This window comes from Jatropha curcas, chromosome 10 (assembly GCF_041381405.1).
Source record: "Jatropha curcas cultivar XTBG-Jc1 chromosome 10, XTBG_Jcur_1.0, whole genome shotgun sequence".
Classification (NCBI taxonomy): Eukaryota; Viridiplantae; Streptophyta; class Magnoliopsida; order Malpighiales; family Euphorbiaceae; genus Jatropha; species Jatropha curcas.
In genome coordinates this window covers 6,451,637-6,465,158 of record NC_143160.1, presented here as the reverse complement: position 1 = coordinate 6,465,158, position 13,522 = coordinate 6,451,637, and the positions used below count along the sequence as shown (strand labels likewise).

Sequence of the window (13,522 nt, the reverse complement as noted above, 5' to 3'; positions counted from 1 at the left end):
CCGTTTCAGGATGGGCAAGAAATCTCTTTGCATGTTTATCATCTCCAGTCTTCCCCACTTCCCCAATTATCATCTTATCAAACCATCCTTATATTTCTTTGCCTTAACACTTGGATTCATCGAGAATCGTTGGAAAGGATGACGACGAACGGCTGTCAATGGTTGGTGTTTATGTGCATGTTGATTATAATGGTCGGGTGGTCAAGTTCCAATTATGGATATGTAGAGTCATCAAAGGTTCCAGCAATATTTGTGTTCGGAGATTCATTGGTCGATGTTGGCAACAATAACTATCTCAGCTCCATAGCCAAAGCCAATTACTTTCCTTATGGAGTTGATTCCGGTATAGGTCCCACCGGCAGATTTTCAAATGGCAAAACCTTTGTCGATATACTTGGTATGCAATTTATTATAGCTCTTAATTAGTATTTATATAACAATGTTCATCTTCAATTTTATACATAATAACATAACAATATATATATGGTATGTATATACGCATGCAGGGGAGAAGTTAGGTGTGCCTTACCCTTCAGCTTTTGCAGACCCTAACACAGCCGGAGTCAGAATACTTGGGGGAGTTAATTATGCGTCGGCAGCCGCTGGCATCCTTGATGAAACTGGTCAACACTATGTAATTAACTTACCATTTTTTTTAGAACTGGGACGTGTTAATCCCCTTCAGATAATTTTTTTAGAACCAGCAAATGCAGTTCCCACCCCTTAATAATTTAATTAAATATGGCATGCAGGGACAAAGGTATAGCCTTAGCCAGCAAGTGCTAAATTTTGAGAGCAATCTAAATGAGCTAAGAAGAATAAATGGAACCAATCTGACAGATTTCCTTGGCAAATCCCTCGCAATTTTGGTCTTTGGAAGCAATGACTACATCAACAATTATCTCATGCCTTCAATCTACTCTTCTAGCTCCAATTATAATCCTCCACAATTCGCCAACCTTCTACTCAACGACTATGCCAGACAACTAGTGGTAACACATTGTATTTACTGTGAATGCTTAATTAGGTTTTTAACTTTGTAATAATTAGTAATTGATAATGATGATGCAGACACTTAATAGTCTAGGATTAAGGAAATTCCTGATAGCAGGAATTGGACCCATTGGTTGCATTCCTAATCAAAGAGCCAGCGGTCAAGCCCCTCCAGATAGATGTGTTGATTACGTAAATCAGATAATCGGTGAGCCCAAGTCACACAACTTTATTTTCATGGATTCTAACATCATTTGCATCTACCCTTTTAACTCAATCTTGTAATAAATAGGTACCTTTAATGAAGGCTTGAGATCAATTGTTGATCAAATGAACAGGCGCCCTGGTGTTATCTCTGCATATGGCAATACTTATGGTGCAGTAGGTGACATTCTCAATAATCCTGGCACTTATGGTAAGAATTCAAGAAATTAATTTTCTCTCATCTCTATCCTTAATCATTTTTTTTTTTTTTGGTTAAATGAAGAGTTAAGCTCTAAAAATTACATGCATAATCTGAAGTGTACTATACCATATAAATTATAGTTAAGCCACCGATCCATATCTAACGAGGGATCCATAAGCACATGAGTTCTAAGAGAAAAATTCCTAACTAATTTAGAGTGGGAATATGCACTTATATTTGCCTCCCTAGATACATGAATAATGTCATAAGCCGAGTCCTCTTATATTAGATTTTTAATAGCTAAGATAAGTTGATACGAGTCTCCACTTAAGTCCATTTTGCCTTGAATAAAGTTGAACCACTGCAACATTATCACACTCTAGTTTGATATGAGTGATACCCAGTTGTTTAGCTATCTTGAGGCCTTCATTGACAGCCCAAAGTTCTACTGCTGGCATAAGGCACGTTCCCACCTTAGCTATAAACCCTCAATCCAGCAGCTAGAAGCATCTGTAATAAGGCCACAACCACAAGCCATTTGGTCTACCAGTGATCCATCATTATTGAGTTTTAAAAAAGGAATCGCCGGCGTTTTCCAAGAAATCCAGCTCATAGACTTGTTGCACGATTTAATTTAATGAATTAATAAACTAATAAAAAAATTTAATTTATTAATTGCAGGATTTAGTGTGGTTGATAGGGGTTGCTGTGGGATTGGGAGGAATCAAGGGCAAATAACATGCCTTCCATTTACCATGCCATGTTCCAACAGAAATGTGTATGTATTTTGGGATGCTTTCCACCCAACACAGGCTGTGAATACCATTCTAGCCCAGCGGGCCTTTAGTGGGCCCCCGAGGGATTGTTATCCCATCAATGTCCAACAGATGACTCTCTTCTACTGATGATATGCTTTTTCTGTATTTCCTTTTCCTCTGTTTTCATTTTGAATACTCCGACAATAAACTTACCAATTCCAATATACAAGTTCATATTTTTTATTTTTCGTTCTTTCAGTTAGTAGTTAAACTTTTTGAGATTTGATATAACTAGACGTAAAAACTCTGTTTTGGGTGGATTTATCATTTTAAATTGTCACATAAAACAAATAATTAAATTTCATATGAAACAAACAAAACTGTAATTTATCGATCAATCATTAAATTCTGTAAGATTTGTTGCAGATTTTGAAAAATAAAAATACCTTCTTATTAAAAAAAATACATTAGTGATTATACGTTATTATGTAGAGTACTAATTTAAATAGTAAGATACGTTTAAACATAACAGGCGGTTATCAAAAGAAAAATCAATTAAAATTTATTTTGTTTGCCAAAATTAATTTTAATAGTTAAACTGTTTTAACTAGTTGTTGTTGATAATCTTAATAGTTGTATGTTATTTAATTAGTATTTCATCAAAAAAACGTTAAAAAATCTCAAATTCTAAAAACTAAAATAAACACATATAACCTAAGAAGTGAGAGTCAAATTAAGTTGTTACAAAGTGTAAACTTTGTATAACAATGTGGTTTCGAATAAGTAAATAAATAAATAAATAATATATATATATATATATATATTGACATGAATATCATTTGATAAAAAAATATCAACGATAATAATATTTATTTATTTTTACATTTTTTTTTTCTTATCAAACTGCATCAAGGTTATACTGAGAAGGAAAAAAATAATAAAAAATTACTTTTTTCCCTATTTAGAAGGAGAAAATAAAATAAAAAGAGAATAACACTTATTTTTCTTTTTCAAAATTTTCTTTTTAAATTAAAGAAAATCTATAATAACGAACTATTGAAGATAAATTATTATTTTCCTTCTATATTCAAATAAAAAAAATCTTTTTTCCCACTTATTTTACTTTTTATTTTTAATTTTCTGTCATTATCTTCCCTCTTTAATCCAAAAATGGCATGAAACTTCCATACTCGAATGCTCTTTGGGGTTTTGAAGAGTCATGAAAATCAACGCATCCAATTGTATGAAAACGAAATGTAATCTGACGGTCTAATGATTGGCACGTCACAAATCCAAATAAGACCACTGTATCTACAGAGAGCTGTAGGTAAGTGAAAGCTAGGCCCAGGACCAGGCCCAGGGCCATTCAATACGATCGCGTTTAATAAACGCAGCATTCATAATTATTTTATCAAAAATTAAATCGGATGGATAAGTCCAGATCCGGGTCCACAATAATATTCTGAAGCGGAAAAGGAAAGAAACCCTAAGAAAGTAGAAAACCTGAACACACTCAAATTCTAATTTCTCACTCACGTCCTTTTTATATATCATCAACGGCGGTGGTTTCTCAATATTGGCGAATTCTCTGAAACTATGTCGGACGAGGAGCATCACTTCGAGTCAAAAGCTGACGCTGGAGCTTCCAAAACTTACCCGCAGCAAGCCGGAACTATTAGAAAAAACGGATATATAGTCATTAAGAATCGCCCATGCAAGGTCTGTTTTTAGGTTCTTGTTTTTGGTAGTTGATATTTGTTAATAGGATTCTAATTTTTATTTTTCTGTGCTTTGATTTTATCCTCGAAGTTTTGAGGCTTGATTGTTTTATTATTCATTTTTTATGTTTCTAATCCTTTATTGTCTGAAACTGAATTTTAGATCTAGGTTTTTATTTATTTGTTTGTTTTATTAATCGGCGATCCTATCTGATTTTGTTTTGTGGTTTGCTCATTCTTGGTATAAATGAATTTGAACTATAAAATTTAATTTTTAGGAAGAGAGCTAACATTTTTTTTATATCAAACTTGAAAAACATGGAATTTCAGATGAATTTCAAGAGAGTCCTTGATTGAAATCTGTTTGGTGACAGGTTGTTGAAGTTTCCACCTCCAAGACTGGAAAGCACGGTCACGCGAAGTGCCACTTCGTTGGAATAGACATCTTCAATGGCAAAAAGCTTGAAGATATTGTCCCTTCCTCCCATAACTGTGATGTAAGGAATTGTTTAGTTTTGATTCGTCTATTTTTAATGCATTGTTAGTTGTAATTGAACTTTATTCAATGAATAAATGATTGCAGGTTCCCCATGTCACTCGAACTGACTATCAGCTAATTGATATCTCTGAGGATGGATTTGTAAGTCCCTTTTGGTTCACAAGTGACCACCACTAAATCTGTCAAACTCTTGCTAAATTATTTTCAAATATTAGGTGAGTTTGCTGACTGAAAATGGGAACACTAAGGATGATCTGAGGCTTCCAACTGATGAGAATCTTCTGTCTCAGGTATAATAATTTATGTTCGTATATATATATATGATTGAATTTGTGCTAGTTTCTGATTGTTTGCATTGGATTAAATTTTGATTAGCAATCGATCAAGTTTTGGTTAAGGCTTAGGTTGAACATGAACATTCTTAAATTTATCTTGGGTTTCTCTCTGTGTTTGTGTTTTATTCTATCATCCAAGTTGGATGGACATATAAATGTCAAATGTTAATATTTTGATTTCCCATTTATCGGTGACTGCAGATTAAGGATGGGTTTGCTGAAGGAAAAGATCTTGTTGTGACTGTCATGTCTTCAATGGGAGAAGAGCAGATCTGTGCTCTTAAGGATATTGGCCCAAAGTAATTTCTTATTATCGGCTTTAGGTGGTGGTTGCTATTTAAATCGACTGATTTTTGTAAAAACCATCTTTTCTTTGCTTTATATTATAGAAACTTAGAGTAGACTAGCTCAATGCTTTGCGGATGGTATTTTATATCTGTCAAAACTGGAAACAGAATTTGCTTTACTTCTAGCTGTACTACTTTGTTTTATGGTACTCCTAATATTTATGAGCTATCTGGTTTTACCCCTATCATTTGTGCCATTCTGTTTCAATTTGGCTCCTTGGTTACGGGAGAAATTCGTCAATCATTATCTTCAATTTCAATCAAAGTATGTTTGTTTTTTTTTTTTTTTTTTTGAAATTAACAAGTTGACAATCCATAGATACATTCTGTTATGGATATTTCAATTTTTGAGATAAGTTTTGCGTTTATAGTTTGGAAATTTCAATGCATATGATAAGAGAAGGGTGGTTACAGTGTTTTAAGATATTGTATTTCAATTTTTAGTTTCAAAATTTAAATTATAGAGAAAGAAATTCATATTTTCTGATTCAATTGAATAGATATCTAGATACTGTTGTTACTGCGTAGATATTGCAACAACCGTGTTAGATTCTAAGTCCATGCCTTCAACGACTTTTTTCAACCGTAAATCAGTTATGAAATAATTGGATCAACCATAAATCAGTTTTTGTCAGCAATAAATCAGTTCAGAAATTATTACCCTTTTTTTTATGCTCTTGTAAATTCTACCTAAATTTTTTCTATGATTAATAGTAATGATACTATTGGAATATATTAAAGAATTAAAAAATCAATTTCTCTATAAATTGAAATAAATAAAAAAAGAAAATAAGATTATGTCAGACGGGATATCTATATATATATATATATATATATATAAATACATTTTTTACTTACTTAATACTAACCATAACAACTGTAATTAATTAAAATCAAACTCTAAAGCATCTTCCTCCAATCCACTGGTCATCGTTCTGTGGAAATTATATTCCTTTCTGCCAATCGGCCAATTATTAAGGATCATCGTCTTAAACTGTGAGAGAGTTTAAGGACCAATAGCAATTGACTGTCCGTCCCCAACTTTTTCTCTCTCCCCTACTCTGAAACGTTACCTCTAGAAGAACCAAAAGAAGAGATGAGCTCTTCGCCGCACCGTTCTCGAGGTGGTACTAGCAGTGGTGGAGAGGAGAGACCTAGATTCTTCGACCATAATGCCAAAAAGATTTGCTGGGCCAAAGCTGACATTGTACCCGGTCGACACCCTGAGAGGTGGCGCAAAGACGCTGCTGGTAACATCGTTTGCAAGCGCCTCTGTAATTGCCATGGTTGCCTCTGCTTCCAGTACGATCATATTGTTCCCTTCTCGAAAGGTGCCTGTCCTCTTTCTTCCCTATAAAATTTTTCACTTGCACTGGTTAGGCTATTTGATTATTGCGTCTCTCTTTGAAAAATTCTGGCTGTTGGATATTCTTTGTTAAATGGGTTCCTGAGTTTTGCCTTTCCAATTAGTAGTAATGGATGAAGCTGAGATTTTGTTGCACTGTAAATTATAATAGTAAAGAATTGAAATTTGAAATTTCCAACTTCATTACATTACAAAATTTGAATTTTGTGTTGTAGGTGGTGAATCTACTGCTGATAATTGTCAAATACTTCAAACGAGGGTCAACAGTTTTAAGTCGGATAAAGAGGAGGTGGACAAAGCCCAATTGCGAGGTTACTCTTGTGATCTCAAGTTCACTGGTGTGTGTGCTTGCTTTTAATGATCTTTTCTTTCCTTTCTTTTTCTTCAGTTTTCATGCTTATGTTTTTCTCTGTTACATTTATGTCTTCGTGTTTTCCCTTCGTGCAAACTGCCTTGTAAAGATAAATATAAAGAGTAATGTCGTGACTAATCAATGATGTTCCGAATCAATTTTAATTTTTGGTCTTTCTTCTTGTTGGGGAGTAATATTTCTGCTGTATGCATGTTTATGCATGTTTATGTCTCTTAGAATTGCTCCTCTCAACCAGAAGAACACATAAATGGATAAAACAGCGTTCTTTGTTTTCTTTGTGATCCTGTAGCCAAATCTATCTAATTTTGTATCTGACTCTTGCATGTTGATTTGCGTATTAAGTTAACTTCAGATCTTTTTCTATTGTCCCATTAAAGAAATTGGGATTTTCACATTTCAATACCTGTATACCTTTTGCCTGAGGTTTATGAAATTTTTTTTACTCATTCAAAACCCTCAGATAGTTATAGCATCTAAGTTAGTTTTAGTCTTTTATTAAATATGCTATCATACACAGTCATGGAGGCACTCACAATTAACTATTCATTTGTTTCTAGATACTTTTAGGAGAAATGCCTTTAAACAGTCTCAGTTCTATCAAAATCTCAATTATCTCATTTTGGATGCTTTTTGAATGTTCAATAAATTATTTGTAATTTTGGATCACAAGTTCAGCTTTCTTAGGTTTATGATTCGTAAAAACAGGCTCGGAGTGGCTTTTTGTTACTTTTGTCAGGTTGGTGGGCTTTCCAACTTTAAATTTGTCTCTCAGTTTATCAGTCCTATGTGCAGACATTCTCATTTCATTGTTTCAATCAAAACCCTGCTCCTTTCTAGAACATCTTCAATGAAGCAACAGTGTTTGATTTTGAGAAATTTTCAGTTTGTGATTAGTCCAAGTATTCTAATTTCTACTTATCTGTCTTCTAAGCAAGTATGATTCTCTAGTTCAAAACAGAAGAAGTTTTCTATCTGGTGCATCAATCCATTGCATCAAAAAAAAAAAAAAAAAAAAGATTTAGTTGTACTAGACATTTTCTGTAGATTTAGCCCTAAGCTAGTTGAGTAGAGGAAAAGAATCTATATGGCCAACCTCAACTAATTTAAGATTAAGGCTTAATTAGTCTGAGTATTTGTTCTTTCTTTCTCTTGTTCTACCTATTGATTAGGCTACGAACTTATCTAATTCTCACTGTTGTCCCAAGAAGTTTTACATAAAATGTTTCATGATGCTATGAAGTACTATCCTTCCTTTCTTTTCCATTTCTTTTTTCCTGAAAAGGAAGTGATATATTCTCAAAAATAGTTGGCAATTCAGCACAGTAACCTCATTTAACATAGTGCAATAGAAAAATTATGTAACAAATAAAATAGCTGAGTAGTAACATAGCGCAATAGAAAAATTTACATTATTTGGTACTGCGACAAAAATAACAATAAAGAGTAAGCTCAAGTTGCTGTAGTAGGAATTATGCTTTGTGTTTTGCTCCTCCCAATCATCTCCTAGGATGTCTTAAATGAAGGCTTTTTCCAAGGCTCTCTATCATTTAGATCAACCTCTTGTTTCTCCGGCCCATAAAGGATTAAATGGTTGTCTTTCTGTACGTTTGCCTTTGCGAGACTTCCCAACTGATTATCAGAAAATCATGTGTTTTTTCAACTTACAGATAAGGAGCTCGACATAATCGAAATGGCTGTTTATGGGGATGTAATCCGGCCTGGAAACCAATGTCGTTGCAGAACTGTTGCCGAAATGCTTGGCCAACAAAAGTCAAAAGATCGTGCAGCTGCTTGCAAATTGCCATATGGTGATGAATCTTTGTAATGTAGCAACAAAGATCGTAATATTTGGTCAGAAAATTGCTGAAAGAACTTCAATTTTGTATTCCATGGATTTTTTTTTTTTTTTTCTCTTTATCAATTGTGCATCTTACAAAGATGATATGAAACCTAATATGAGGTTGAGTCAGTAGAAACTAGGCACGCATTTTTATTGAAATTGAATCACCTGTAACATTGTAGCCCATGGTTAGAATATTTGAAAATCAGTTGAAGTACACCACTTGGCTTGTCTTAATTTTTTTTTTTCATTTCCTAATCCAGCACTTGTTGGATTAAATCAAACGTTGGTCCTTGAGATTCTAATATGAATTGTTAATGTAACTGCTGATATATTAAATTGTAAGACACGTTAATCCGGTCTTTTATCACTGATTATATAGAATAGGGACCAAGTCCTGATGCCACTATCGTGGTTTTAAGCTGTTTTTCTTGAAAATGACCAACATTTAGCAGGCTTTAGGTCAGCCATCAACACCATAGATGATAGCAACAAGAAAGAACCCAAGCATTCTTGAGAAAGGAAGACAACTAAGAAAAATTTTCTACGTGTTGGTTGGTTCAGGATTTTTCAATTGAAGCTGATATTTCATTTGCCCTTTTGTTTTTTCTCTTTCTCTAGGAAATAAATTGGTAGAAGAGCGTAATAGGAGGCCATTTGCTTAATGGAAATTGACCCACAAGCTAGCTCAATTGCATTTCCACCAAGAAAAAAGAAAAGAAAATTTTGATTAAGGGACAGATTGTGACCAGTCCAACCAACCCACCCTGCTTAAAAGTCTAAGAACTCCCAATACAATAAAGAAAATTTGGTAAGGTACAGAGGGAACACATTGCATGGGTTATTGACTTGATGGGTCTGCATTGATTGACCATTTGTAGGCAGAAATCCTTATTTTAAGCCTTGAAAGTCCACTCTTTCAATTAGTTTATTTTCTGAAATCCTTTATTTAATTGAATTAAATCTAATTTTTTTTAACTGGTTTAAGACAAAATTATCCTAGATTTGCTCTTTCTTTCCTTCTTCGTCTTCAATATGTTTGACCCTTCTTTTTCAAAATCATAGTAATGATATATAATAATAACACCCAGCCTGGCTAACTTTGCAATTTGCAAGCCTAAATTTTTATCTTTAAGCAACTATGTTGACCATTTTGGAGTATGTTTCTTGTTTGTATCCAAAAAGACACATTAAAGAGCTTCAATGGTTGAGAGGTTGGCTAATCATTTTGTGATTAGATTAGGTTAACAAAAACACTAAATATGGATTGAAGAATCTCTATGCATGTAAAGTGTCTAGAAAATTAGGTTTAACTTGTTAATTTGTTGATAATCTTATCATAATCTCATACCATGTGATAGTAGTTTTCATCAATAATCCTCTTCAGACTTCATTACTACATTACATATTTAACTTTTGAGATATTTCTATTTTTTGATGTATTGAACTTTCTTTTTCTAAGGAAGAAAAGACTTGTCAGATTTTGAAATATAACCTTTTATTATTCAAAAATTGAAATATTAATCAAGAATGCCCTTAAAAGATTATAATGGCTGTCAACACTTTCTTTCCATTCAAGTATGACTTCTTAGTTTTCTTTGTTCACATAGAAAGTGATTTGCTCATAGAAAAAAAAAAAAATTTTTTATGCTCAAAATGATGAGTTAAAGACGTAATGTGATGAGTGAAGTAGTTAGAAAATAATATGGACGTTGACACCACTAGACCTACCTTTGACTTACCCCACCATCCTCTCTTTTTCCACAGTTATTGATTCCTGCATTCCATTTCTTAATTTCTATTGCTGGATTTGGTTCGCTTTTACAAAAGCTTCGTCGACACTGTAGAAATTTGCATATCTGTAGGTGGGGCTTTTAACGCATTACCAAACATAACCACATGCATTTAACTTGCTTCCCTCTTTAATTAATGTAAAATAAATATACTTGTTTTGGCTTTTTTTTTTTTTTTTTTTTTTTTTTTTTTTTTTTTTAACATTGGAGTGGTGTTCGGCTTTTAAGACTGACTGGCGGACATGCCTGGATAGAAAAAAAAAAAAGAGGAACTTTATGGACTATGTAATATTGCGAGAACTGTGCAACAGAAGGCAACTTTCTCCTATGGTTATTGACCTCAGTCACAAGATAAAAACTTGAAAGACAAAGAATTGTGGATTAGTACTTTATTGAGCTAAAATAGTAAATAGATGGTTCTTCTTGCTAAAAGAAAGAAAGGGAAATAATTTTGTTTTGCTAGAAGGGAATGCTTTTTAGTAGGAGCAGAGGCCAAAGGGATTCTGATTAGGTAATGGGAGGCAGCAATCATGGCTTAATATGAGAGCAGGAGTGGTGCTGCCACATACCACATGCAAAATGCTTTAATCAAATTTTATAATTAATTATCTGCCAAAAGTTGAAAAACCTATTAATGTGTGATATGAAAGAAAAAGAACTATTTAAAAATAATATATCAAAATATGATATCTTTTAATGCTAAAAGTTTAATTTTTTTTTTCATTAAAAAAAAGGATAGGTGAACATTTAATGGCCTAAAATTAAGAAATTACTGATCATTTAGGTGTTGAATTGGTGAGTGTATTTATTTAAAATTTGAAATTATTCATCAAGATATTTAAAAACTTAAATTTCAAATTTAATTTGATTGGTGAGTGTATTTATTTCTTGTATTAAAATGATATAGATATATTGAAATTCACCGGAATAATATTTAATCTTTCGAGTGTACGCTTTCCATATACATAATATAAAAGATTAAGGACTTCAAGATAATATACCAATTCATCCAAAAAATAATTTGGTCCCCTAAACTTGAAGATAATATACCGATTCATCCAAAAAATTATTTATAAGAGGTAAGTTATAGAAAAAGTTTATTTTTATTTTTAAGCAAATTTTACCTTAAACAAATTTAATAATTTTCTTACGGAATGTGAAATTTCAAATATGACAAATATTATAGAACAAATATAGTAATTTTTAGAAATATTGTACATTTTTCCATAGTAACAACTAACAACTATAATTATTGATTTTTTTTAGCTTTTACATGTAAAATTTTAATTTGATTTATGGTTAGCACAATTTTTAAAATAATAATTTTTATATTATTCAATTATTTAATTATTCTAATTTTATAATTCAATAAAATTGCTTTATAAATTAAATAATATATAATTTAGTTAAAGTGTTTGATGGATTGAGATAGATGATATGAATAAAGTGAAGGTTAAATTTATATATCCCACCTTTATATTTTTAACCATATGTCATACATGTTACGTTTGAAAAGGGTAAAAAAAGAACGACGATAAAAAGTAAAACAACCCAAAATCAATAACCATATGTGATAAAAAAAAAGGTAAGAATATCACTGTTAATTACTACACAAACACCCAATTTCAATGCAATGTGCACAAAAAAGTCCTTTTTAATGATTAGTTAATAGTATTAAAACATAAAAAGCTTCACTCTTTATTAAATCTCCACCATCAAAAGCAAGCCTTTTGATTAAATTTTTCAAAAAATAATTAATAGTAATAAAGATATTTAGGGAGGTGGTCAAAATCAGTAATCATAAAGGTAAAAAGATTAGATATTTGAAGATGAATAATTAAAGCATAGAGATGCCTTGGCAGTGGCACTGTCCCATTACCATAAGTGTGGACCCATGCCCAACTCATTGTGTGGACCCACAAAATGCCATTTAAGTAAAAAAAAAAGAATATAAAATTATGTCAGAATTGGGAACTGAAAAAGGCACTAACAGAAGCGAAGAAGGGAAGGGAAGAAGTATGAAATAGAAATAGAAAAAGAAAGCTGACTGCTTCACACTACTGTTATCATACTTCATACCCTTTTTATTTTTAAATTTAGACATTAATTTATCTATTTATGTGTATACATTCATACATACTTTATGATTCCTACATTTTGGGATTTGAGCTACAAATTTTTTTTGCAGACTATAGTACTATATGTAATAAACTTTTACAACTTTCTTGAGTTACTTTCTTACCTTACAGCTAAGTAAATAATTAAAGATGGATCATTTCTTTTTTTCTTCTTGGTGCATTTTTTTCAAAAAAAAAAAAAAAAAAAATCATATTAGAAGTTGCACCATGAAAACAATTATTTAATTGAATTAAATTAACAATTCATTTAATAATTTACGGTTATAATGAATTGGATTACATTTCATACAAAATGGCTTCACATTTCTCATCGTGTTATTTACTTAATTTACATTTATTGAATTACCAACATATTTCAATACTTGTAAATATGAAAGGTGCATATTTAAATGAATTATTAATTAAATAATTTAATTAATAGAATATATATACTTGTAAAACTACATATTAAATAATGATAAAATATATACATTATTCTTACGAGACGTGTAGAATGTAAGACTTTATTTAATAAGTTGTAATGAAATAAAACACGATACATTTAATTACGGTACATAACACTTTTAAATGGAATATAACGTAATATAATTAAATTATTACATCACACTTCACCAAATTTTTACATATTTCTCTTGTAGTGTTGTTGCATTCCTTTGCTATTTTCAATTTCAATTGCCTTACAAAGAGGTAAAGTTTATGAACCCAAAACCCAAACAACACTTTCAACTTTTTTTGAATTAAATTTTGAAAAAGAAAACAATTAAGTCATCAACTACCCAATACCAAAACCAAAAATCACTACATACTTGCTACTACAATTATTTTTAAGTATTTTTTCTAAAACTCACGCGCCACTACACGCTCCATCCTATTGGTTCCTATTTTGTATGGTCCACTTGGCATCCAGCAACCCATGCACTCTCACACATTAAAAAAAAAACATATCCAAACAAAAA

The 13,522-nt window shown here is 31.7% G+C and overlaps 3 protein-coding genes across 3 annotated transcripts; all 3 read left to right on the top strand.

The window, feature by feature from the left end:
• The first annotated feature begins 43 nt into the window (after positions 1-43).
• On the top strand, positions 44-2,400 carry LOC105640578 (GDSL-like Lipase/Acylhydrolase superfamily protein). The gene is made up of 6 exons (XM_012224931.4): positions 44-397; positions 507-634; positions 753-992; positions 1,072-1,201; positions 1,286-1,408; positions 2,081-2,400. Exons 1-6 carry the CDS (start codon positions 139-141, stop codon positions 2,302-2,304), a joined length of 1,104 nt encoding a protein of 367 aa, XP_012080321.2. The 5' UTR covers positions 44-138; the 3' UTR covers positions 2,305-2,400.
• Positions 2,401-3,598: 1,198 nt separating this feature from the next.
• Positions 3,599-5,241, top strand: LOC105640576 (eukaryotic translation initiation factor 5A). The gene is made up of 5 exons (XM_012224930.3): positions 3,599-3,876; positions 4,250-4,372; positions 4,459-4,515; positions 4,590-4,664; positions 4,911-5,241. Exons 1-5 carry the CDS (start codon positions 3,754-3,756, stop codon positions 5,010-5,012), a joined length of 480 nt encoding a protein of 159 aa, XP_012080320.1. The 5' UTR covers positions 3,599-3,753; the 3' UTR covers positions 5,013-5,241.
• Positions 5,242-5,944: 703 nt separating this feature from the next.
• LOC105640575 (HNH endonuclease domain-containing protein) lies at positions 5,945-8,872 on the top strand. Its single transcript, XM_012224928.4, has 3 exons — positions 5,945-6,387; positions 6,638-6,760; positions 8,463-8,872. Exons 1-3 carry the CDS (start codon positions 6,153-6,155, stop codon positions 8,618-8,620), a joined length of 516 nt encoding a protein of 171 aa, XP_012080318.1. The 5' UTR covers positions 5,945-6,152; the 3' UTR covers positions 8,621-8,872.
• The last annotated feature ends 4,650 nt before the right edge of the window (positions 8,873-13,522 follow it).